Genomic DNA, 25,632 nt, shown 5'->3' with positions numbered 1-25,632 from the left:
CTGTATAGAGATATTCCAGTACTGTATTACCAAGAAATTTATTGAGAAATGTTGTATAGTAGAAAAGATGCGTCTTGCAGTTCTGGTCATTAGTTACATAAGTACAGTATTCAAAGACTACCAATTGTTAGGAAAAAATCTATAGACCAAAGAAATGTTTGTAGCTCAAAAAAGTAGCCAGTAGCTGAAGGTAGTACCAGACGTTTACACTAGTACCTACAGCTTCATAATTCTGAAGTTATAACCTCTCCAACAGAAATCACAAAGGAGAATGAAAGTGTGCATGTAGGGATGGAGGGCTATCCAGAGGATGACTACGAGATGTCTGGACCTGGAGGTCGGGGGAGGTTTGATCCCCGGGGACCCCAGCAGCACCCCAGACCACATGTGGACCGAGGCCGGCCTGCTCAGCATCGGGGCCATCCACGGGACCCTCGTGACCCAAGAGATCCCCACTATCGTGATTCCCGGGATCGACGAGACCCCTATGCCAGGGATCCCCATGCACCTAGGGACCCTCGTGACCCTCGAGATCCACGAGATAGATATGAAAATGATCGGCACCGTGGCGGGGAATATGGACGGGACTATGGTCGGGGACGGGGTGGAGCTGGGGACCAACATACTCGCATATTTGTAGCCTTATTTGATTATGATCCCCCTACCATGAGCCCAAACCCTGATGCTTGTGATGAGGAATTAGGGTTCAAGGAAGGTCAGCTGATCAGAGTATATGGAGACAAGGATCCTGATGGGTTCTACTGGGGAGAATGTGGAGGACATTCTGGTTTCGTACCCTGCAACATGGTTTCTGAAGTTCAGGTGAGCCTTATATTTTTAAGTAGCTGGATGTTGTTGACCAATATTTAGGCTAATGTAAGTAACTTCATTGCTCATCTAACCAACTCTTCACCTAATAAAATCCTGTTTAATAAAGTATTACTTTGGCACTGTAGTAGATAAGGGGCTTAGATCTGAGAGTTGGTACAGTACCATGTTAGTGAAATGTGGCTGTGAGCTCAATGACTAGCCACACAATCACAACTCAGGTGGCAACATTCAGCCCCAAGTATGTAGGGTTAAAATCTAAGCTGAAAAATTCACATTGTGACAAATATTACATTCTCTCTCTCTCTCAGGAGAGATAGGTTTATCTTATCTTTTAGGGCGTGGTGTCCGTACGAAGCTAAGCCATATTACTCCTGCTTTAACTGTAGTTATAGGAATAAAATCTCTTCCCTCCTTCTATTAAAAAATCTATACATTATTGAGGACCCTACCAGTACCTCATGCATAGAAAAACAGGCTTTGGATCCCTCTAAAAATCATGTCATTGAGCACTCACAGGTTGTGAGAGACTGGGATTATAGGAGTCCCAGTCAAACTGGAGACAGACAAATGAAATGTGACTTTTGTGTCATGTGTAGCCCACTCCTGTCATGCAATGCCTAACCAGCCCCTGTGACTGTTCTTTGGTGCTTCTTGCTGGACTGCTCTTAGGTGAGAGAGCTTTACTTCCATGCTGTAGGCCCAGCCCACTAAAGTTTCCTGGGCTAGTCTTCTGGATTGTATGGTATCTGTTGACCACTTGATTCCAGGAGTCTAGCCATTTGAAGGTGGTTTTGAAAACTTAGTAGGTACTTTACCTTGCATTTGCTGTCATTCACGGCAGGAAATCAGTGTACAAGGTATCACTTGTGCTGCTCTGTTGGGAACTGTTGCATGTTTGGGATTATCTGGCCCTGGGGAGACCCTTATATGGTTTGACAGGCCATCAAAGTCAAGGTACAGTCAGGTCTCAGTATACATCAGTATGGTATGCAATCAATCAGTAGAACAATGAACTAAAAGTTATGCTCAATTTTGTGGTAACAATGGTGAAATTCACTTATATGGTAATTGTGGTGGCCGTGTACAACAATCCCATGCATACACAGTGCCTCCAATCCAATGCAAGTTGAAAGTCAGGTATTTGAGTCAAGATGGCCGGTCAGTGTTTACATTCACTGTGCTTGCAAAGCCATTGAAATGCCTTTGTGCTTACCAAAGAAGTAGGCTGATAACTTTCTTGTGGCTAGGATGTAAACCTTAGTGGAAAGTATGGTGCTACTGAGGGCATTGAGGGCAAGCAGTGGTGAACCCAGAAAGTTGAAAAGGGGGGGGGGGGGCCCGTTTTTTTTTTTATCTTTTTAACTGCAGCCCATGACTTTGGCAAGCGCAGTGAGCTGTACAGCTGGGGGGTTCGGGGGGGGGGTGCTGTAAGCCATATAGAATGAGTATGCGACATAAATATAGCATATTCTAAAGTCATTTTTAAATACTCTGTGCCACTGAGTTATGATTCAGTCTCTCCAGTAACCTTATACTACTAAAATTAAATGCTAACATTTAGATCAAACAGCTTTACAATTGTAATAAACTAATAGCAATAACATTAAAAAATTATGATAATTTAATCACTGTATTAATCTCGGTTACAAACAGTTAAAGACAAGACATATCCAACATAATTTTCTTGTTGATAATGCAGTTGAAACAGATGAAGCTGATGAGCAGTTGTCAGAGCAACCAGTGGATAAAATCAGAAAACTGTCATTTTTGAGATACCACTGAGTATAATACATAAGCAGTTTATTCAGGTATGCATTATTTAAGCTGGATTTTAAAACTGTTTGTCAGCATATGTAGGTAGGGCGAATTTTTGTAATCGGAGAAAGTATTATTTAATGTTTGTATATTTTATGAGAGAGGGGGGTGTGAGTTGGGAGCAGGGTAGTGAAATGGCGAGGGACAGGGCGACATGGAGGTGATTTGTTTGTGGCCACCCCAAACGGGATTGAGGCGTCCGGCAATAGATAGATAGATAGATATTATATATATATATATATATATATATATTCAGTATATATATATATATATATATATATATATATATATATATATATATATATATATATATATATATATATATATATATATACATATACAGTATATATATATATACTGTATATACCACGTTGAGTACACCGCTTCCCGTCCGATTAGCGAAGTTAAGCAACGTTGGGTCTGGTTAGTACTCGAATGGGTGACCGCCTGGGAACACCAGATGCTGTTGGCATCCCTACGTGTCAAGTGGGGTTGGTGGAGGATTAGTGCCCCTCCCTGTAAAACAATTAACTCTAAGCCCTTGGCCACCCCGTTTGGGATACATGGCGTCTGGCAATGAATGAATGAATATATATATATATATATATATATATATATATATATATATATACAGTATATATATATATGGAGCCTCTGTGGTACAGTGGTAGAGTGTGTGTTTCGTACACGGGTGAACCAGGGTTCGCGCCCCGCCAGGGTAATAAACTTTGGGAGTGTTCACCTGGCCATGTACTGCATTGGCAGACACAAAGGGTGCTGTGGTTGAACCAGTGTCGCATGCTATAAAGTATGCTTGCTCCCAGTCAGCTTGCGCGGGCCGATTACACTTGGTTAACAGACTACACACACATCCAAAGCCTCTCCAACACTACAATTACGCTTACAAGCATTTCTCACCCTTCATACAATCTCTACCAGACAGCCTAAGCCACTTGGTAGAGATACATTGGTTGTATCATCCCGACTTCGGTCGGGATAGGCCGGTCCTGCAGTGGATACTTAAATGGCTGATGATGATATAAATATATATATATATATATATATATATATATATATATATTTGGGGGGGGGCCAAGGACCAAGTAACCTAAAATCTCAAAAAAAAACTTAGCTTTTTATGCTTGCCCTCAGTGGCATACCAAGGGAGGGGCCATGTGGCCATGGCCCCCCCCCTTTGTGGAAAAATATATATATATATATATATATATATACTTGGGTAGTGAGGTGTTCGTAGGGAACCTCAATTTCAGAAGGAAGAGGACAACGAGTGTTGACGTAAGCAGCATCTTTATTCAGACGTTTCGACATATAAAATGTCGTCATCAGTGATCTAAAAATGGGAAACAAAAAACAAGTAAAAAACATTTAGTGTTTTTGACTTGTTTTTTGTTTCCCATTTTTAGATCACTGATGATGACATTTTATATGTCGAAACATTTGAATGAAGATGCTGCTTACGTCAATGCTCGTTGTCCTCTTCCTTCTATATACAGTGGGCTCGCACAGTGCGTGAGAGATTGGGCGGTGCACGAGCTTGCGCACTGGGAATTCGTGTACTAGGAATACATAATCTTATGGGAATAATTACATATGGGCGGTACCTCCTCATACCTGGACATTTTTTGGCCCTTAGAGACATAATAAAGGTCATATGTTTCAGACATTGTACTAAAGCTATAGCTACAATAACAAAAATATGGGTAGTCACCTTAACAACAGTAGACAACAGGCCTGATGACCTTAAAAAACAGGGGTTCTGAGGCACGGCAACACTTACAGCGCCGCACTCCCCACCACACCAACACTTCCCTCCGCAGACTCCTCTTGATCACCTTCCCCAGGAGCATCAAAGTCACTCACTCCGGCCATAAACCCTTCAAAGTCCAATGCTGACACTTCTGACATTGCATCCTCTTCATCCTCAACAGGAACAGGAGCAGACGATATCGATGGTTCTGCTATTTCACCAACTTGAGCCCGCTGTGTGTAGCTTGTTATGAGCGTCTGTCTTCTCCTGTTTATTTCTTCCCTGTGCCTGTCTGTGTAGAAACGGAAGAGTTTGTCGATACCAACCAGAAGTTCCTCCGTTCTTAGGTTGTTCACTTCCTGTTCCTTCACCTCTTCCTTGAGCTATCCACGGCAGCAAGGATCTTGCTAATGTTTGACATACACAGCTCAATCCTGCCTTCCATCACGCTCGGCTGCTCAACTTGACTCTGTCTGGCACATCAACGTGACGACACGTGACGCGCTCTGTGGGGGGTGGTCGCTCACTAGTAGAAAATGGCATTTTTGAGCCACTCCTTGCTTCTGCCTCGCGTTCTGTGCGGTAAACTCACGCATTAAAGGGTTTTTGGTTATGATTTTTGGTCACTCGTGCACAAGGCGAATTGCGCACTGCGGTAACCTCCTTATTTTGGACAGCATTAGAACGAATGTGACTAAACCAAGGCTTTTTTGCATTAGTCAAAAGATATGAGAAAGGAATGTATGCTTCCATGCTTGAGAGAATAACCTCCGTAATGCGCATGGGACACTCGGATGGCTCCTGGCCATGGAAACAATAATCGTTCCAGGGAAAATCAAAGAAGTACTGTCTGAGGACCTCCCAGTCAGCAACTCCAAAGTGTGTGTATTTACCTAGTTGTATTTACCTTGTTGTGATATACAAGAAACAAGCCATGCTTGTGGGGTCTTGTCTCCTTGTCTCATATGGTCAGACTTAATTTAGCTTGAAACTCGAATATTCAAGTTTTTGGACTGTCCGATCTCTTTTTCCAAGCTGTTCCACAGGTTAGAGCATCTATATAGTGAACTGTATTTCTTGGTATCCTTCAAGCAACTTGTCTTTTTCAATTCCTTTCTATGTCCTCTTCTTGCACCCTCATCCTATACAAGCAGATCTTCTCTGTCAGTTTTCTCCACACCCGTCATGACACTGAACACTGAAATAATGTCACTCCTATCTCTTCTTTCTTCTAAGGAAGGTAGACCCATTTTTTCTAGGCTTTCCTTGTACGATAGATCTGCGAGGCTAGGGACGATCTTGGTTTCTGTTCTTTGTATTCTCTCGATCTTGTTTGTATCATTCTTTTTATGTGGGAATCACACCACTGCCCCTATTCCAACCTGGGGCGGGTCAGAGCCACTGTCAGTTTTTTCATCATCTCTTCATCCATGTTATGAAATGCCACCTTTATGTTCGTCAGGAGCTTATGTCTCTTTGACAATCTTATTAATGTGTTTTTCGGGTGACAAATTATCGAGGACCAGCACTCTCAGGTCCGTCTCTTCTCTCGCTTTGTAATCAGATCATTTCCTATCGAGTAATTCGGGGAAGGCCTATTTGTACTTTCACCTATTTTCCATGTTTTGCATTTTTTTGCATTGAAATTCATTTCTCATACCCTGCTCCTATTGTAAATCCTGTCCAGATTTTCCTGCAGCATTTTACAACCTTCTTTGACTTTTACTCTCCCCATGATCTTTGTATCATCTGCAGACGGACTTACATAATTGTTCATTCCATCCACCATACCATTAATGTTAACCAGGAACGTTACAGGCACCAACAGCGATCCCTGCAGGACTCCACTTGTTACCTGCCTGCACCCTGACATCTTGCCTTTTATTACTGTCCTCATCTGCCTGTTTTTCATGAAGTCTTTCATCCACTCCAAGAGGTTTCCCTTTAATCCTCCTATGTGCTTCAGTTTCCACATAAGTTGCCAGTGGGATACCTTGTCAAAGGCTTTCTCCAGACCTTAGTACACACAGTCCACCCAAGTATCTCTTTCTTATTGCACATCAATAGCTGTTGAGTAGAAGCCCAACAAATTTGAGATGCACAACCTTCCATTTCTGAATTCAAACTGACTCTCAGCCAAAATGTCCATCTCCTCCAGATATTTTATCTATCTTTTAGGATTCTCCCGCACAATTTCACGACCGTGCTGGTCAGGGACACTGGTCTATAATTCTGGGGTTCTTCCTTATTCCCTCCTTTGTATTTTGGTACCTGTGTGTGTGTGTGTGTGTGTGTGTGTGTGTGTGTGTGTGTGTGTGTGTGTGTTGTATTTACCTAGTTGTGATATACAGGAAATGAGCTACACTTGTGGGATTCTGTCTCTTTTTCTCAGTAAGTCCAATTTTGCTTTGAACTAGTTTAAGATTTTAGACTGGATGCTTTCTTTGTCCAGGCTGTTCCACAGGTCTATGCATCTATATGGAAAACTATATTTCTTGATATCTTTCAAGCAATTTGGCTTTTTCAGTTCCACCCCGTGTCCTCTTGTTACTCTCCCATCCCATACAAACAGACCTTTTTCATCTGTTTTATCTACTCCCATCATGGCCCCGAACACTGCAATCATGTCACCTCTCTCCTCTCTTCTAGAGAAGGCAGATCCAGCTTTTCCAGCCTCTCTTCATAAGACAGATCTGCGAGGCTGGGGACCATCTTGGTTGCTGTTCTTTGTATTATCTCGATCTTGTTTATATCTTTCTTTTTGTGTTGCATTTTCCAACCTGGGGTAGATTATGGCCACTATCAATTTTTTCATCATCTCCTCATCCAAATTAATGGAATGCCACTCGCATATAGTCAAGAGATTGTACATCTCTCTAACTACACTCACCACAAATTGACTTAGGACCTACTGTAATAACTGAAATGAAAATTAACAAATTAATCACTGGTCTAGCCGAGATTCGATCTCAGGCCCCAATGCATCATACGCGCACACATTACCACTGAGTCAAAGAGAGCATGCCCCACTTTACCTCTAGGGAACACGGGCTTTTGTACACACCATTACATCCCTCTTTTCTCCCCTTGGTGATTAATTTGGTGAGTTTCGAACACACAAGGTAGCGTAAGCATCGGAGGCCACCATGGGGAGGCTGTGGACTACACCGAAACAGCCCATCCCTGGGATGTAAGGACAGGGACGCTGTCAACTAAACAAGGACCAACATCAAATTGCCAACCAAGCCCCGCCTCACATCCCACACTGCTGCCAACCAATGTAATAACTGAAATGCAACTTTACAAATTAATCACTGGTCTAGCCGAGATTTGATCTCAGGCCCCCACACATCACATGTGTGCACGTTACCACTGAGCCAAAGAGAGGATCCCCACATTGCCTCTAAGCAATGCGGGAAATTTCACCCCATTATACTACACGCAGAATTGCTATGGGAGAGTTGTCTGTCTTTGCTTTGTGTTTCCACCTCTACCAAGTGAATTTTTTGGGCAAGAAGTAACTGGCAACTCCTCTGGTGTTGGCAGGAGGTGGTGAAACACTCAGCACATCAGTGCTTGCCCAGAAGCAAGAGTGGGAGTATGTGTTCCCGTCTCTCCGAGCTCGCACCTCCTTCTTTTTTCATATGCATTACTGTTTGCCCTGTTATTTTCCTGGAGTTGAGTTGTCATGCCTGGAAAGTACTGCTCAAGGGATGAGAGGGTCCGTATCATTGCATGAAGGTAGGATAATGTCCCTATCTTCACGATTTGTGAATGTACTGGACGCACAAAGTCGACCGTCATGAAGATTCTTGCTGCAACGTGCGGCCTGCCACCTGATGTCGTACCAGAGCACAAGCATGGTGGTGGAAAGAAGAGGACGACTTCCAGAGGGTACAGATATGCTTCTGAAGAGGAAAGTAATCAAGTATCCTTGACTGATAGCAGCAGAATTGAAGAGAATGCTCTATCCAACACCACTTTCAGAAGGAGCTGGGTTTGCCAAGCCACACCGCAGCCAAGAAACCGCTTCTCACGGACTGCATGAAGAAGCAGCACATTAAGTTTGCCAAGAAGTATGCACACTGGACATTGGATGAATGGAGAAAAGTTATGATTTCCGATGAAAGCACATTTCAAGTGTTCCAGGTGCGTTCTGCCAAGGTTCATCGCCCTACCTCCTGTAGATGATATGACCCTGCTTACACGGTGCCAGCTGTTAACCCCTGAAGTACTAAGCTCATTGATCAAGCTTTTTGCGCAATTCCTTAAAAGGATGAGCAACGCCGATCGTGCAACATCCACAAAAAACTTGCGGCAGCTGGCTCTACCTCGGCTGTGACGTAGATGGCTTCTAACCAATCAGAACTAAGTGTTGGACACACCGGAGGGGGGGACCCAGGCCCATACCTAGGCAGTGAGGGGTGTACCCCCCACCTCCCTCTCGCCACGTCCCTCTGCCCCACTACCTTGTTACTACCCTACCTCCCACCATTTTTACCACCACCACCACCCCTCCCACACCCTCCTCATGCATCCCCCCCTTCCATGTGGATCCCCCCCATGTCCACCCCCAGTCATCTAGGGGGAGGGTATTTCCTCCCTACCCTCCCTCCATGTCCCTGTACTCCAGTTTGGCCCTTCCTTTGTGTCTGGTGGTGGTCTCCCATCCCCCCATCCCCATACACCGCCTCCTGGTCTTACCACCTCCCACCACCACCACCACCCACTCCAACCCTCACCCCTCACCACCCACTTCCACTCCCTAGCACTCAGTATCCTCACCTCCCGGCTTCGAATACTTTGCGTATTTTTTATGCTTTATGGCATGCTTTTTTTAATCATTGCCTGTAATTTATTTGTGTCTTTGCATACAGATATGCACACAATTATTATATGTTTGATTTGTTTTTATGTGTTTTTTTGGGGAGAAAATCCTTGTTATCAGCCTGCTTTACCTCTCTATGGATATAATTGTGAACCTGTCAAAGATTATAGTGTATTTTCTTCATTCTTATTTATTTCTTCATACATTTTATACGTCTGAACATATGGTGCCTTTTTTTTTTCAGACATACCATAAATATTTAGCTGTCTTTATTTGAAACCCACTCAAAAAAGAAATTTTATTTTCCCTAGCTAGACTTGACAGCTCAGAGGGGAGGGGAGGGGGGATTAGATGAGGGGAGGGGAGGGAAGGGGAGGAGAGAGGAGGGGAGGGAAGGGAAGGGGAGGGAGGGGACTGGAGGTATGGGGAGGGGAGAGGAGGGGAGAATAATTTTTACTATTTATCATATTTTTATTGAGGGGTTCATGACTATTTTCCCTAGCTAGATTTGACAGCTCGGCAGGGAGGAGGAGGGGAAAGGGGAAGGGGAGTTTAGGCAAGGGGAGAGGAGGGGAAGGGGAAAGGGGAAGGGGAGGTTAGGCGAGGGGAGAGGAGGGGAAGGGAGAGGTAGGGAGGGAAGGGAAGGGAAGGGAAGGGAAGTGAAGAGGAGGGCGGGGATTGAAGGTATGGGGAGAGGAGAGGAGTGGAGATTTTTACTACGGTATTTATCATATTTATTGGGCTGGTTTATCACCATTTTATTTTTTTCTAAGCACATTACAACGGTTTATAACATCTATACACACCAGAAAATTTTTTTTTTGTGATTTTTATTTGTATTTTTGTGAAGAAAACAGGTGCAAGCAGCGTATTTTCTTTCTCGCCAGGGCCATGACGAGTAACTCTTATCAACTTTGATGGGCCATAGCTTGGTAACTGTTGGGTCTAGGAGGGTGGGGTTTGTGTTTTCAGGTGTGTAAATTCAAGCTCTATAAATTGGGCTAAAACTTTTATCATTTGAGAAAGTCGAAAAGTAGGCCTGTTTTTTCAGCCTGGGGGGTAGTCAAGACTGGAGAATTGCGTACCTTAGGGGTTAAGCACCCACAGTCAGCAATGGTATGGGGGTGTTTCTCAGGCGAAATGAAAAGGAGAGGCCTCTACTTTCTTCTTAAGAACTTGATGATGAATGGTGGCCAGTACATTCAAGTTCTGAAACATCATTTGTTAAACTTTTTTGTTATTCATGGGTGCGACTTTTTCATGCACGATTCAGCTTCATGTCACAAGTCAAGAATGGTGACAAAATGGCTTCAGGATAGTCAGATTGAGGTCCTCGACTGGCCTGGCAACAGTCCTGATCTAAATCCGATAGAAAACTGCTGGGCAGAGATGAAGAGTCATGGCAGAAAAGAAGACACCCAATCTGGACAACCTTAAGACTGAACTGACAAGTGTTTGGTGCAAAGAAATGTCCTTAGATTACTTTAGAGATCTAAGTAATGCCATGACAAAACACATCCAACTGGTCCTGAAAAACAAGGGAAACATGATTTCATATTAATGAATGGCATTTCATGAACAAACATTGTGATATACTATGATTTCTATGTTTTTTAATACCTTGTGGGGGGAGGTCCTAAGTCAATTTGCAGTAGCTGTATCTTTTTAATGTGTTTTTCCAGTAACAAATTATCCTGGACCAGCATTCCCAAACCTTTCTCTTCTCTCACTTTTGTGATTGATTCATTACCCATCATATAATTCAGTGATGGCCTCTTGGTACTCTTACCCATTTCCAGTATTTTACATTTTTTTTGCATTGAATATTATTTCCCATATCTGGCTCTAATCGTGAATCCTATTCAAGTCTTCCTGCAGCATTTTACAGTCTTCCTCAACTTCTAATCTCCTCAACATTTTTGCATCATCAGCAAACAGACTTGCATAACTCTTCATTCCATCTACCATATCATTTATGTAAATCAAGAACATTACTGGCACTAACACCGAGCCCTGTGGGACTCCACTTGTTACCTCCTTCCATCCAGACATCTTGTCCTTTATTACTGTCCTAATTTGTCTGTCTCTCAAGAAATCTCTCATCCACTCCAGGAGGTTCCCCTTCAGTCCTATGTGTTCCAATTTCCACATTAGTCACTTGTGAGGTAGGTTGTCAAAGGCTTTCTCCAAATGTAAATACACACAATCCACCCAACTGTCTCTCTTCTGTAGCATGTCAGTCGTGAGTAAAAGCTCAACAAGTTGGAAACACACGACCTTCTGCTTTTGAATCTAAACAGACTTTCAGCCAGAATGTTCAACTCCTCCAGATACTCTATCCATCTGCCTTTCAGGATTCTCTCACACAATTTTGCAACTATGTTGGTCAGGGACACTGGTCTATAATTCAGGGGTTCTTCCTTGTTTCCTCCCTTATAAATTTGTACCACATTGGCCCTTTCCATTCCCAAGGCACTTTCCCCTTCTTCCAGAGAACACACAATTAAATCATGAATCTTATCTGCCAGTTGTTCTCTGCATTCTTTCAGTACCCAAGTAGAGATTCCATCTGGTCCTGGGGCTTTCCTTACATCTTGAGTTTCCAGTACTGTATACACTTCCTGCGCTTCCACTTTTGTATCTTTTATCACTACATTTCTAGTCACTCTCTCCCCCTCCACAAAATCCCTTTCTTTAGTGAGAATCAATTGGAAACATTTGTTCATTATTTCAGCTTGCATTGCCGCATCTTTGTAGACCTCTCCTTCTACTTTCAGTTTGGTGATTCCTTTCCCTTTGTTTCAATTTGCCATTAACAAATCTATAAAACAATTTGGGTTCTTCCTTACATTTATGAATTATACCTTTTTCAGTGTTTCTTTCTTCCTCTCTACATATTCTTGTTTATTCATTTCTAGTTCTTTTATATTCTTCCTTTGTTATATTATTACCTCTCTTTCACCATTTGTTCCATGCCATGTCCCTTTCTTTTTTTTTTTTTTTTGTCATACACCTGTTAAACCAATCCTTTTTCCTGTTTTCATTCCCACTTCCTCTTGGAACCTGTTTTTCCACTCCCAAATTATAGAGTTCTAGAATTATACCCCATTTCCACTGCATCTGTCTTGTTTCTCTGAATTTTCTCCAATCCACATTTTCAAAAATTTCCTCAGTCCTGTAAAGTTTGCTTTCTCAAAGTTGCATCTTCTCTGCCTATAAAGCTCATCTCTTGGCACCATGTTCCCTACTGTCATCTGGAACTCAGTGACCACATGATCACTTTTTCCTATAGGACACTGATATTTCAAAGATTCAATTACATCAGGTTCATTGGTTAGCAGTAAATCTAGTCTTGCTGGCGTGTCATCACCGTTGAATCTAGTCTTTTCTTTGACCCATTGGGTCATTACTTTATTCATTGCCATTTTTAACAATGTAGTGCCCCACGAAACTTCACTGCCTCCTGAGTCCCATTCCTCCCAGTTCACCTCATTACAATTAAAATCACCCATCAGAATTATGTCGTTGCTTTTCTCAATCACATTCTGTAGATAACTAGCCAAGTCAAACAACATCTGGTATTCATCATCATTCCATGCCCTTATCTTAGGGGGAACATATATCACTGCAATGTCTCTCTTGCCATTCTCTCCAGTTTCTAATTTCATATTTATTGCTTCATCCATATCCTCTACCAGCTCCACATTTTCCACACTGACATTGTTCTTCACTGCTATCATCATTCCTGTTCCCGTTTTTTCTTTTCTGTCTCTTCTCCACAGTTTGTATTTGCCATCTCCCATATGGATATCAATATCCTCTCCTAACTTGGTCTCGATAAAGCACATAATATCTGGTTCATGTAGCCTCAAGTAATCATTGATTTCTAACCTTCCTATATTAATCTATTAGCATTAGCATAATGCACTTTCCAATTTTTTCGTTCTTTATTCCCTCTCCTCTCCCTCTCTTCGTCGGAACCACTTCCTCAATTTCTGATCTATAACTCTCCAATAGAACACCGTCTTCTCTTCCTCCATTCTCTGTTCATTTTTTGCCTTTGCTTCCTTTATTAGCTCCTTTATTTTAGCTCTTTCTTCCTCATTTGCAACCCTCCTTATCCAAACATTCTTGAATTCCTCCTTTGCTGATAATTTCCATGTTCTGTTGATGATTTCATTTACCAGTACCTGAGACTTAAACTTTACCTTGAGTGGCCTCGCCCCTCCTTCCTCATACTTTCCTAGCCTAAACACTTCTTCAGTCTCTTCTTGAGCTTCATTGTTACCCTCCATATCTACTGATACTATCTTTTTTGCCTTATTCAGTTCTTCTCTTTCCCTTTCTGATCTTTGTGTCATCCATTTTTCTTTTAGTCCTAAAATTATCACGCATTTTTTTCTTGTCTGCCACACCCCTGACTGAAGACTCTCTACTTTTCAGTACCCTAACCACTTCCTTTTCCACCTTTTCCTTGTTTTGTTGTTCTATAATCGCTTTCAAATTTATATTTCTGTCCTGTTAAATTTTCTTCCACCCCTTGTGTTGCTCCTTGATTTCCTTAATATGTTCATCATGCATCAATGATTTTGATTCATGCTCATCTAGTTTACTTTTTACCCTGTCCCTTTCTTCGTTCAACCTCTTATTTTCCCACTTGAGCTGTTTTATTTCATTTGAGGCAGATTCATTACTCAGTTTTAATTCTGTAACTTGCCTTTGTTGTTCAGCACTGCGTGTCCAGACGTTATCCAACTTGTTCTAAAGTAACTTAATTTCTTTATCCTGTTCTAAGATCCATTCCTGTGACTTTAATTATTGTCCGTATCTGCAGGACATTCCTCTCCACCATTTTCTACACTCCTTGTTTGGTTCAGTTTAGCACTTCCTTTACCCTTATCCTGGTCGGAGAAGCCATCAAATTCACCGCCATCAGATGTAAACAATGAGCTACCTCCTTCCACCATGATGCAACCTACGAAAACTTCCCACTTCCACTGTGTTTTGTACTCTTGTTCGACTGAAATCTGCGTTTTTTTTCACCAATATCAGATAGGACCACCATTCGCGTGTTCATTCACTTAATCACAATAGGCTAGGTTCCTTTTCAATGCTGGTTCGGCGATTATTTCCCCATGATCCACATAGGGCTCCATCTCCATCGGCAACGTGTGTGTGTTTGTGTGTGTGTGTGTGTGTGTGTGTGAGTGTGAGTGAGAGAGTTTTGTAAAGTGTTATATCATTAACAAAAATACCATTAAATGAGGGATGCCAGTACCTTGTATTTCATTCTGAATGATACGAAATGACTTAACTAAGCTTAAGAGAACTCCTTTGGGGTGAGAGGGTTAAGCTGCAATAGTATACAGTCATACTGCTGCATTCTCACTATATTATTGTATAGTATCTAGTACTATACTGATACACATGATTTGCTTTGTAGTATCTGTAACTTACATGGGTGCACCACATTTTTTCCCCAAATTTTGGACTGTGATCCAGTATATCCTGAAACTTTAATATTGGGAAAGTTTGCTTATGTCACACTTTTATACTTTTAGTTTGGTAAGACTGTATCCTTTATTTAGTCTGATACAGCAAGATTAGACTGTATTGTAACATAGTCTACTACAACCATTCTGCCCTTAGGTAGATGATGACAGAGTGGCACAGGAGCTGCTGAAGGAATCTGACTGTGGACGACGACGGCGAGATGGGTCTGTCGGGCGACGCGGTGGAGCAGGACCTGGGCAAGGCGGACCAGGCCACCAGGCAGATCGTTGGGGGGACATTTATGCCAACATGCCTGTTCGCAAAATGGTTGCCATGTATGACTATGATCCACAAGAGCTGTCGCCTAATGTGGACTCAGAGGTAATGGCTTGCATGGTCTTATATATAGTCTAAAAGGTAAGAGTCTGGTCCCAAAAGAAATTATTTAAATCAGGTAGAGAGCTGTTTGTATGGCCAGTGCATAAAGGAAGTTATGTCCCAGTTCTACTCTGCAACTTATATATATATATTGTTCTCCCTACGTGTCGAGTGGGGTTGGTGGAGGATTAGTGCCCCTCCCTGTAAAACAATTAACTCTGAGCCCTTGGCCACCCCGTTTGGGATACATGGCGTCTGGCAATGAATGAATGAATGAATATATTCATACATACATATATGTATATACGGAGCCTCTGTGGCACAGTGGTAGAGTGTGCATTTCGCACGCTGGTGAGTGTGGGTTCACCTCCCGCCAGAGTTGTAAAAACTTTGGGAAGCGTTCACCAAGCCACTTGCTACTTTGGCGGACACAAGGGGTGCTGTGGTTGAACCAGTGTCGCACACTAGTATGCTTGCACCCAATCGGCTTAAGGCAGGGTGATTACACATGGTTCACAGACTACACACTCATCCAAAGCCACTACAACACTACAGTCACACTCACAAGCACTTCTCACCCTACATACAGTCTCTACCATACAGCCTAAGCCACTGGGTAGAGATACATTGGCTGTATTGTCCCTGCTTCAGTAGGGATAGGCCGGTCCTGCAGTGGACCTCAACGGCTGATGATGATGATGATATATATATATATATATATATATATATATATATATATATATATATATGATATATATATTAGCATTTTATTTTTTTAATTGTCTTAAAAAATACCAGAAGAGCTTTGCTGTGGGTCTTCCTACTCCACATGAACATGAGGAATATGGGGTGGAATGTTGTGTGCATGCAGAGTACAGTGATTTTAAATAGCCATGAATTAGAGGTAAAGGAAGATAGTTAATTTTTTTAGTTTGTGCAAAATGTAAAAGTTTTTATCCCTGACCATACAGAGATGTTTTCAGTATGCTCTGAGGTATTAGTAACTGCATGGAAGGTAGTGAAGGAATGTAATCATCATTGTAAGAAACATATCCTCTAATTTAAAGCAAGTTCCAAATTGCTAAGCAGAAGCCTTATCATCTTCCTAAAACTAGACATAGATGCAAAAATTATGCATTTCAGGCCATGTGTCTCACCTTCTGTAGAAGTGAAAATTTCCTTGAAAGTTAGAATTTGACAAATACTGTGATGATGTAGTTTTTTTGTGTCACGCGCGCATATGTGTATGTGTGTGTTTGTGTGTGTGTGTGTGTGTATTTTTGCCTTGTTGTCATATACAAGATTTAAGATAAACTTTGGTCTGTATCCACCTGTTTTGAACACAAATGCTCTTTCCTATAATAACTTCCATTTCCAAACTTATCCCAATATCTGTTTTTCTGTTTGGAAAATTAAACTTTTTTTTTTTTTTTTTTTTTTTTTTTTACTTCGGTAAGATGTGCACTCTTTTTCAGTTTATATCAATGTGCTCTTGTCCTTCCGTTACCTGTCAAAAAAGAATCTCTCTTCCATTTTTGCAAGCCTTTAACTCTTTTTTTGCATTTTAGTCAAGTCTCTCTCTCTCTCTCTCTCTCTCTCTTAGAGAACTGCTGCATCATCTTGTGATAATTTTTTTTTTTTTCACAGAGTTCACAAACAACACTGGTGAGAGATATTGATGCAAAAGCTTATTGTCTGTACTTCATCCTTTGTAAATTGACACTGTATTTGCCCTCTTCTAGAATATTAGTATTCTTCTTTGCCCAGTGAACATTTAGTCTATCTATCTATCTATAGCCCGACGCCCTAATCTCGCAAAGGGTGGCCGCAGACAAAACGCCTCCAAGTCACTCTGTCACCCACCATTCGACTACCCTCCCCCCAACTCACCCCCCCCTCCCTCATATACCTCTCAACTCCATCCCTCCACCTCATCCTCGGTCTACGCCTCCCTCTCCCTCCCTCCACCTCACCTACATACACCCTCTTAGTCAGTCTTTCATTCTCCATTCTCTCCACATGTCCAAACCACCTCAGTGTATTTCTCCTAATCTTTTCAACCACATCCACATCTACCCCACAACGTTCCTTCACTTCTTCATTCGTCAACCTGTCCCTCCACGTCACTCCACATGCTCCTGTCAAGTAACTCATTTCCACTGCTCTCACTCTTGACTTGTTCCCCTCTTGCAAGGTCCACGCCTCGCTTCCATACGTCAGGGTAGGGATCACAATACCATCATGCAGTGACTTCTTAACTTCCATACTCACCTCCCTATTTCTCATCACTGCTTTCAGTGTACCAACAACCTTTCTTCCCTGCTGTACCCTTTCACGTACCTCATCCCCCAAAGTTCCATCCTTACTCATCACACTACCCAAGTACTTGAATGCACTCACATTCTCCATATCCTCACCATCCAACCTCACTGCACACTTTGTGACTTCATTTAGTAACATCATTAATTAGCCACATCACTTGTTACACAAGTTCATTCAGAATCCATCAAACCATCCCATCTGGTCTCATTGCCATTCTTTTCATTCAAGTCCTTATCACCTGTAACATCCCATTCCTCTCAGAACTATATTAGTTGTTGGGCCCTCCTTCTTCATCAGGCTCAAAAATTATCTTTCATTACATATAGTAACTGGAGCTTATCATTTATTATTTCTCTCATTTCTCCTTTTTTCTCAAGTAGCATTTCCCCATTGCCGAGTCTTATTATGATGCCTCTTATTTTCAGTTTTAAATTAGCAAACTTTTGGAACATTATTATTTTTTTTTTACTATATAATTTTCATATTCAGTGTCTTCCTCCATTCATATATTTTTCATAGTCATTTCTTGCCTCCATATATGAATTCTGTGCTCTTTTACCACAGGCGACCCTCAGTTTACAAATGATGATGCAACAAAAATTTGCTTCAACGAAGATCGAGTTTTACTACCATTTGCTCACCTAACAAACGTCAAAATTCCTTTTAATGATTTATTTTCCGTGGGTTGTTTTAAACCGTGTGTGCTTTCAGTCAGGTGATTCCACCACAGTGCCACTGACAGAGAATATGCACACCAATCAGTGTTGCCGTACCATCCAAAACAGTACAGTACTCTACCTCGTTACTACACGTGCAGCATTTACATGCCACCCAAATGCCCTCCAACAGTCCTTGACAAACAAGTCACCAAGTTTGCCAGGAAGAGCCTTACTCTTGAGATGAAATTAGACATAATAAGGAGGCATGAGAGCAGTAAGAAGACAAACAACATAGCTTGACACTATGGGCTGGTCCCATCATCGATCTACAATTTTTAAACTGGCAGAGGCTGTCAAGAAGGCAGGGGAAAATATATTGTCTCTGCAGGCTAAAAGGACCATCCGAGCTTGTGACCCTGCAATGGAGTCATAAAACACACAAATATTGGTTCAGATAGAGCAAGAATGGGGTTAATATGGGTGAATGGTTGAAAAATTTGGGTCCTGGAACCAAATTTTATTTAACCCATGTTATAATGGGTTCGCATAACGAAATATTGCTTAGGATTCACTTTTTTAGGATCATAACCAGTTCGCAGAGTGGGGGGCCTCCTGTATATCTTTTCAATAACTTATGCCATGCATTTTTTTAAAACATCAAAGGCCTTCTTACATCTGTTAAACCATTCCATTTTCGTCTCCACCCTTACAGTAAAAATTTGAGACATATCAGCAGATGCCTTCTTTGTATATTTTAATTAAATTTCATTTTTTTTTTTTTTTATACTTTCCCTCATATCCGTTCCACTCCAATCTATCATTTCATTTTGTTTCATTTATAAAGGCTCCAACATGCTTGTATGCATCAGCCTTGATCACCTAATGGTAGCACTCCATGCTGCTTGATCTCTGGCAGCCTCCCTGTTCACTTGTTTATCCCTGAAGTCACATTCTTTGACCTTGTCTCAGGTCTTTTCGATCTGCCCCCTGCAGCTCTACTCCCAGTGTTCACACTTGTCACTTTCTGTATCCAGTTGTCATCCCCATCCATTCCACATGTCCAAACCATCTCAATGTACCTCTCCTCATCACAACATCAGTACACTCCAGTTCCATCCTTCCTCTCAACTCTTCCATCATAAACCAAGCCCCCCCAGGCCTCACATTCTAGAACACACTGCACATCCACCTCATCATTGTCATTTCTGTACGTTTGAGCCTGCGAATATCCTCTTCCCCTGCTGCCCAGGTCTCACTACCATACAGAATTGCACTTCTAACACATGCTGCATAAAAAGATCTCTTAGCATGGGGGCAGAGCCCTCTCAGTGTCAAGAGAGACAACAGCTTCCTGAACTTCTTCCAGCCTCACCTCACTCTAGCCGCACCTGCAGCACACAACATGTCTCCAAAGTAATAAAACTCTTCCAGACACTCAAGAGACTCAAAAACAAAATCAGTCCTTTCACGCCTGGCAATCTTCACATGCTCTCCCTGACACACCGCATACATGAAATCAGCATTATCCCACAGTCTACCTCTAATACCACATACATCTCATAAGCACCCACTTATTGCAAACACTGCACAAGATGGAATTACTTCCCATGCCCTTGTGGCAAAGTGCACATGGCCACTTTTGGAATTACTTCCCCTGCCCTTGTGGCAAACTGCACATAGCCACTCTTCCTCTTCTATGATAGTACATCCACAAGCCCTGGGTACCATCACCTTTGTTTTATCTACATATTTTCAAGCCCTTATGCCCCATACCATCTCTCCTATTCCTAAATCTTTACTTCACCTCCCTTTCATTCTTTGCAATCAACACCAAGTCATTGGCATACAACATCTCCCATGGGAGGCCACTTCTGAAGTAACATAAAAGGGCTTCATGCATCATGATAATCAGTTAGGGGCTCAAGACTGACCCCTAATGCACACTAACATTCTTGGGAAACTCATCATTCAAATCTTCATTCAATCTCATCTGGGTGTGAGCACCCACATACATAAGCCATAAACACTCTAATCAGCCACCTCATAATCCCAAGCTTTCTCATTGCCCACTTCACCACCTCCCAAGGGACTGTATCAAAGGCCTTCTCCAAATTAACAAAAACAAAGTTCAGATCCCTTTTCTTGTCTGTATATTTTTCCAGAATCTGCCAAACAATAATATGACATCAGTGGTCCCTTTGCCTGGCATAAACCCAAACTGCATCTCATCAGTATTCACTCCTTCTCTAATCATCTATCCATCATCCAATCCCATGTTGCCCCAAGAGGGGCGGAGGAGCCTGGGGTTAGGCAAGTTGGTCCTGACATTTAAGATGAGGGTGACCAGCCTTACTCATCCCTGAGTGGCATTACATGAGCAGTAAACCCCAACCACCCCTTGGATATAAACCAACAGAGGCTTAATCTGATTGGAGCACCTTAAGTACCCACTAAATCACCAGGTGCCATAATTTGGTTATATGGTTACCATCCATCGTAGCAAATGGTTTCCTGGTGTACAGGAAACCATATGGCTTGTCACTCAGTGTAAAGTCACCCATAGGCAAAAGGAAAGGGAAAGAATGAAGGAAAGAAAGGCAGAAGAGGGAGTGTAAAGTCACCCATCGGCAGAAGGAAGTGGAAAAAATTAAGAAAAGAAAGACAGAAGAAGAAGGAAGGATGAGAGGAAAGGACATGCACCCAAAGCAGCACTACATCAAGTGAGTGGATGGTGAGCGCCCCTACCTACCTACTTTAGAACTCTCTCCAATACCTTCATTATCTGGTCCAAAAGTTTTATACCTCTATCATTTCCTCTTTCCAGGACATCATCCTGCCCCTTGTACACTACACATTTACAGTCACAGTCTCCAGCTAATCGTCTGGGACAACACATTCATATATAATCGTATTTATCAAATCGGTAATTAACCCCACTTCTTTATCTCCTGAGGCCTTCAGCATTTCAGCAAGTCAACCCAAACACACCTGCTGCCTTCCCCAGCTGCATCCTGCCTATTTCCCTACTCACAGTAGCAGTGTCAGTCAGAGACCAAGGGTCAGACACTCAATCTGCTGACACCAAACCTTCCCAATGCCAGTCAAACTCCTCTTTGAGCAGCTGGTCATAATACTCTCTCTAGGCATCTTTAATATTCTCACTGTTCACTGCTACCTTTCCTTCAGCATTCTTCACACACTGCTCAACTATGGTATCCCTGTTTTCCCTCATCATTTGATATGCCACCTTAAATATCATATTCTTCCATTCAACACTACTTAGATTATCCAGTAAAAGTCACGAAGACTCAGATTTTGCCTTGTATACCTCTTTTCTAGCACTACACTTGGCAGACAAGTATTCCTCTTTGCTACCACACCTTTCCCATTCCTGGAAAAGCCCTCTTTCTTCCATAACTGCAGCTTCCACACCCTCATCCCACCATCATGTTACCTTATGTCTTGGGAGGGATCCCTTGTCCATCCACACACTGAATCAGTACTCTCAAGAAATTGTTCTTAAGAGCTCTGTATTGTTCAATAACACTTCTGTCAGCAGCTTTCCTGTTCAGCTAGCACTCTACTCATTTTGCCATAGAAGGCATCCCTTACAGCTTACTCTGTTTTGAAAATAGTCTTAGGGAGTCAAAGTCTGCTCTACCATAGTTATCAGATACGTTTATGTGAAGCTACAGAGTGTGGTGAATGTTTATGACGTATCAGAGAGAGTCAGGATTTTGGGCGCTTGAATGGTGAGTGAATGGAAGCTTGTCCCAATTGGATTGGGCAAACTTGGTCTGTATGGACATTGCTACTCTTCATCTTGCCCTAGGGTGGAAAGGAGGTCCGCATGATGATGATGATGATGATAATGAAATTTATTCTGTTTATGTATTTCATCTTTCACTCCCACATCTCCCTCCAGCATCTCAATCTCAGTGACCGGTTGGTCACTGAGGTGAAAGACACTGGTACTTTGTGCAACACACATCTTAGGGAAATTTTAAGAGTATCATGTTCAGCATCAAGGTTTATCATCCCGTTAAATTCTTGTATTTTTTATAAAATGATGAGATTGCTTATACAGCGCAGCCTCATTATGCGATATGGGTGCATCAGCTGAAGACCTGTTGCATAATGAAGTATCACATAACCAGTGTTCAAGGCGGGTTGTGAAATAAGAATGAATTGCAAATAAGTTGTCAGTTGTCACAAAGGAATTAGCTTATGGAATCAAGTAGTAAGCTTTTGCTTTATGCTGGCTTACTTTGCCGATTCTCTGAAGACGAGAATTTCATAAACTTTCTCGACAATGCACCGTAGAGACCAATCACTCATGAATGCTGAATCATTGATACTGTTGGCCTCTGAGAAAGTGTCATTACCCCTGACAGTCGATAATTAATACCAATAAAGACAGATTCTTGCCGGTGCTAACTCCTAGTTGGCACAAACGGGTTTATGAATTAATATGAAAGAACTGGCTTAACTACCATTCATGATTAATATCAAGGAAAGTTTGTGCAAACTTGGAGTAAGCAAATTAAGTATGATCAGTGTGGAGTAATCAAATACTATTATTACATTTAATTGAGCTCAAAGAGAAGAACTGTAAATTTACAACAAAATAAAATATACATTACAAGGGTACTTAAACGAGTAATCACTTGCTCACGCAATTGATCACACTAGCTAATAATCTTAAGCCTAGAAAACACAGAAAGAAAATACTGGTCAATGGAGAAAATGGAGTCGTGGTTGTGAAGAGATTGAGTGGCACTGCAACTCGGCCACTGCGCTGCGCATTACTCATGATGTCCACTGTTGCCAATCACCAACTCGATTGGGAGATTTGGGGGTCATAGAACTGCTAGAGACTGGATGATAAGCTTTAGATGGGGTCTTCACTGCTCAACACTTCTTCAGATCCTCCTCCCATGGCAGCACTACACCAACTAACTATAGGCCTCCTATTTTATGAAGGTAGTTTGGGTGGGGCCACCTGAGACTTCACACTGCTAGCTCAGTTGCCACATCACCAACGCCACACGTGTAATTACTCCTGCTCACATCTTTATCTCTCTCTCTCTCTCTCCTCTTTTAAGCTAGTAACTGCTTATAAATAAAATTTAAATATTCTGTATTGGTGTAATTCAGTAAAATAGCTATACTGTGGTATGAATTCCATAAGACTTGTCAGAATTGCTTTTGTGACATTGGCAAGTGGAGTGACATGAGGGATACCCATGCCTGTGTGGGTCATAATGTCAGTCTCCCACCATGGAACCTCTATAAAAAACACCCCTATAGACTTTTACCTCAGAGGTAGTGTGGAAAAAGTCAAAACAAGAGAAAAAAATAAAGAAAATTAGAAGTAGTTAACATAAATATGAGAGAGAGAGAGGAGCACGTGTGTGGCGGTGATGTGGCAACTGAGCTAGTGGTGTGAGGTCTCAAGCGGCCCCACCCAAACTGCCTTCATAGAATAGAAGGCCTATAATGTTCTTACACAAGCTGCACAAAGTAAATACATGATAATCGGAAGTAGGTTTGGCATAGCTTAACGGCTAGAGAGGCAAGGCGGAGGAACGATAATTACACAAAAAATATCACTTAGTAAAACATACTGCATATACATAAAGATAGGCACTCATGATACATGACAAATGTTACGAAAAACTCTGTTTCAAATCTGAGTGCAAATGCAAGCAGTTAATTGACTGAGCAATAATGTTCAAGAGTTCCCATAATGATATACACTGTCACGAATTGCCATAATAACACAATCTCACGAATTCATGACATTATGCCTCATCAAAATGAAGTTTTTTGAAAAATTTTATGTCTATCTATCTATCTATTATATATATATATATATATATATATATATATATATATATATATATATATATACACACATACAATAATCCCTGTACTATCCAGATGCCCACTTTCCAGACACCCCACTTACCGGACATTTTGGTCCCGGGATTTAATATTCCCAAAATTGCCCAAAAATCTCAAGAAATAAAAAAAAAATCTGACTTTTTTTCCCCCCGTAATTTGAACTCAGTGCGCGCGGCACAGACCAGCTGTGTTTTGGTGCGTAGTTCTGCCGCTGTCCGCTAGAGGGCCCCTGCATCCTCCCCACTTACTGCCCATCCCTTGTTGTGTGTGCACACTCGTCATCATGGCCGCCCACGTGCTCGCTTTTGTGGTGGTGCCCTACTTGCTGCAGGCTCTGCTGCTGCTCTCCTGCCTCTTGTTAGTGTGTGTGATGATGGCCCTGCTGTCTGAGAAGAGGAAGAGAGTGATTTTGACTCTGGAGAAGAAGAGGGAGATATTGGACAAGGTGGATGTGGGATGGTCAATCTCACGCATCCTCCATGAATTCAACTTTGCCCGATCTACTTTGTTTGGTATCAGGAGATCCCATGACAAACTCATACAAATGCAACGTGGAGAGGAAGATGATATTTACTCCCTGGTATGCTGAAGTTGACCAATCCACGTTGATTTGGTATCGACAGCAATGTGTTGCTGGTTTGCTGGTGCATGGCACGGAGCTGAAGGCTGCTGCTGAGAAGTTCGCAAGACTTCACGATACCCTAGACTTCAAGGCATCCGAGGGTTGGCTCTGCGTGGTCAAGTTACGACATGGCCTTACCAACCGTAAGTCTCATGGCGAAACTTTGGACACCAATGAGGATGGAGTAGAGGAGTTTCGGCACAAGGTGAAGGGCTTGATCGACAGGGAGGGCCTCACTCTCGGTCAAGTCTACAACACTGACAAAACTGGTTTATTATATCGGTCTTTGCCAACGAACACTCTAGCGGAGGAGATGGAGAAGCGTTTAGGCTGCAAGCTCTGCAAGCAACGGATATCAAGCCCGTTATTGTTGGCCGTGCAAAGCAGCCTTGGTGTCTTTGTGGGGTGATGGATGTCCTTCCTCTCATTTGGTACCTTTCTGTGAAGGCATGGTTCACTGACCAGATCTTCAAAGACTGGTTCCACTGCCATTTCGTCAAGGAGGTCATCAATTACCAGACGAAGACACTGGGAATCCCGCGTGACCAGGTAAAGGCCCTCCTTCTCTTGAATGATGCACCTGCCCACCCATGCAACAAGGACTTGGTGGCTGAGAATGGGTGCATTAGGTGCATGTTTATGCCACCTAATATGACTGCTCTCATCCAACCAGTCGACCAAGGAGTGATCGTGGCAACGAAGAGGCTGTACTGAAGGAAGTTTTTGGACGAGGTGATGGTTGTTCTTGAGGACGAGGACGAGCGCAGGGAGGGACAGGACACGCGAGGCCAGCGGACTGTGGAAAACATTTGCCACTACAACATCAAGTCTGCAATTTACAACTGGGTCAGTGCATGGAAGGAAGTCCCTGTCAAGACTCTAGAAAATGATTGGTCTCATATGCATCTCGAAATGGATGTGGAGCATGATTTCCTAGGTTTTGACATAGTCGATTTCCATACACGTCTACATGCGCATGGGGACATTGTTGATGTGGACGAAGTGCGTG

General features: G+C 42.3%; 1 protein-coding gene and 1 pseudogene across 1 annotated transcript in view; both read left to right on the top strand.

The window, feature by feature from the left end:
- The first annotated feature begins 291 nt into the window (after positions 1–291).
- Positions 292–25,632, top strand: part of Rbp (RIMS binding protein) — a 122,718-nt gene continuing 97,377 nt past the window's right edge. Inside the window, exons 1-2 of the mRNA XM_080266560.1 lie at positions 292–822; positions 14,892–15,116. Coding sequence (XP_080122686.1) covers positions 292–822; positions 14,892–15,116 — 756 coding nt within the window. The remainder of the gene's footprint in view (positions 823–14,891; positions 15,117–25,632) is intronic.
- LOC145392333 (5S ribosomal RNA) lies at positions 2,999–3,118 on the top strand (annotated as a pseudogene).

The sequence above is a fragment of the Coenobita brevimanus genome, chromosome 21, assembly GCF_032717465.1.
Source record: "Coenobita brevimanus isolate Jiangsu-jjx chromosome 21, ASM3271746v2, whole genome shotgun sequence".
Taxonomy (NCBI): Eukaryota; Metazoa; Arthropoda; class Malacostraca; order Decapoda; family Coenobitidae; genus Coenobita; species Coenobita brevimanus.
This window is presented reverse-complemented; position numbering and strand designations above follow the sequence as displayed.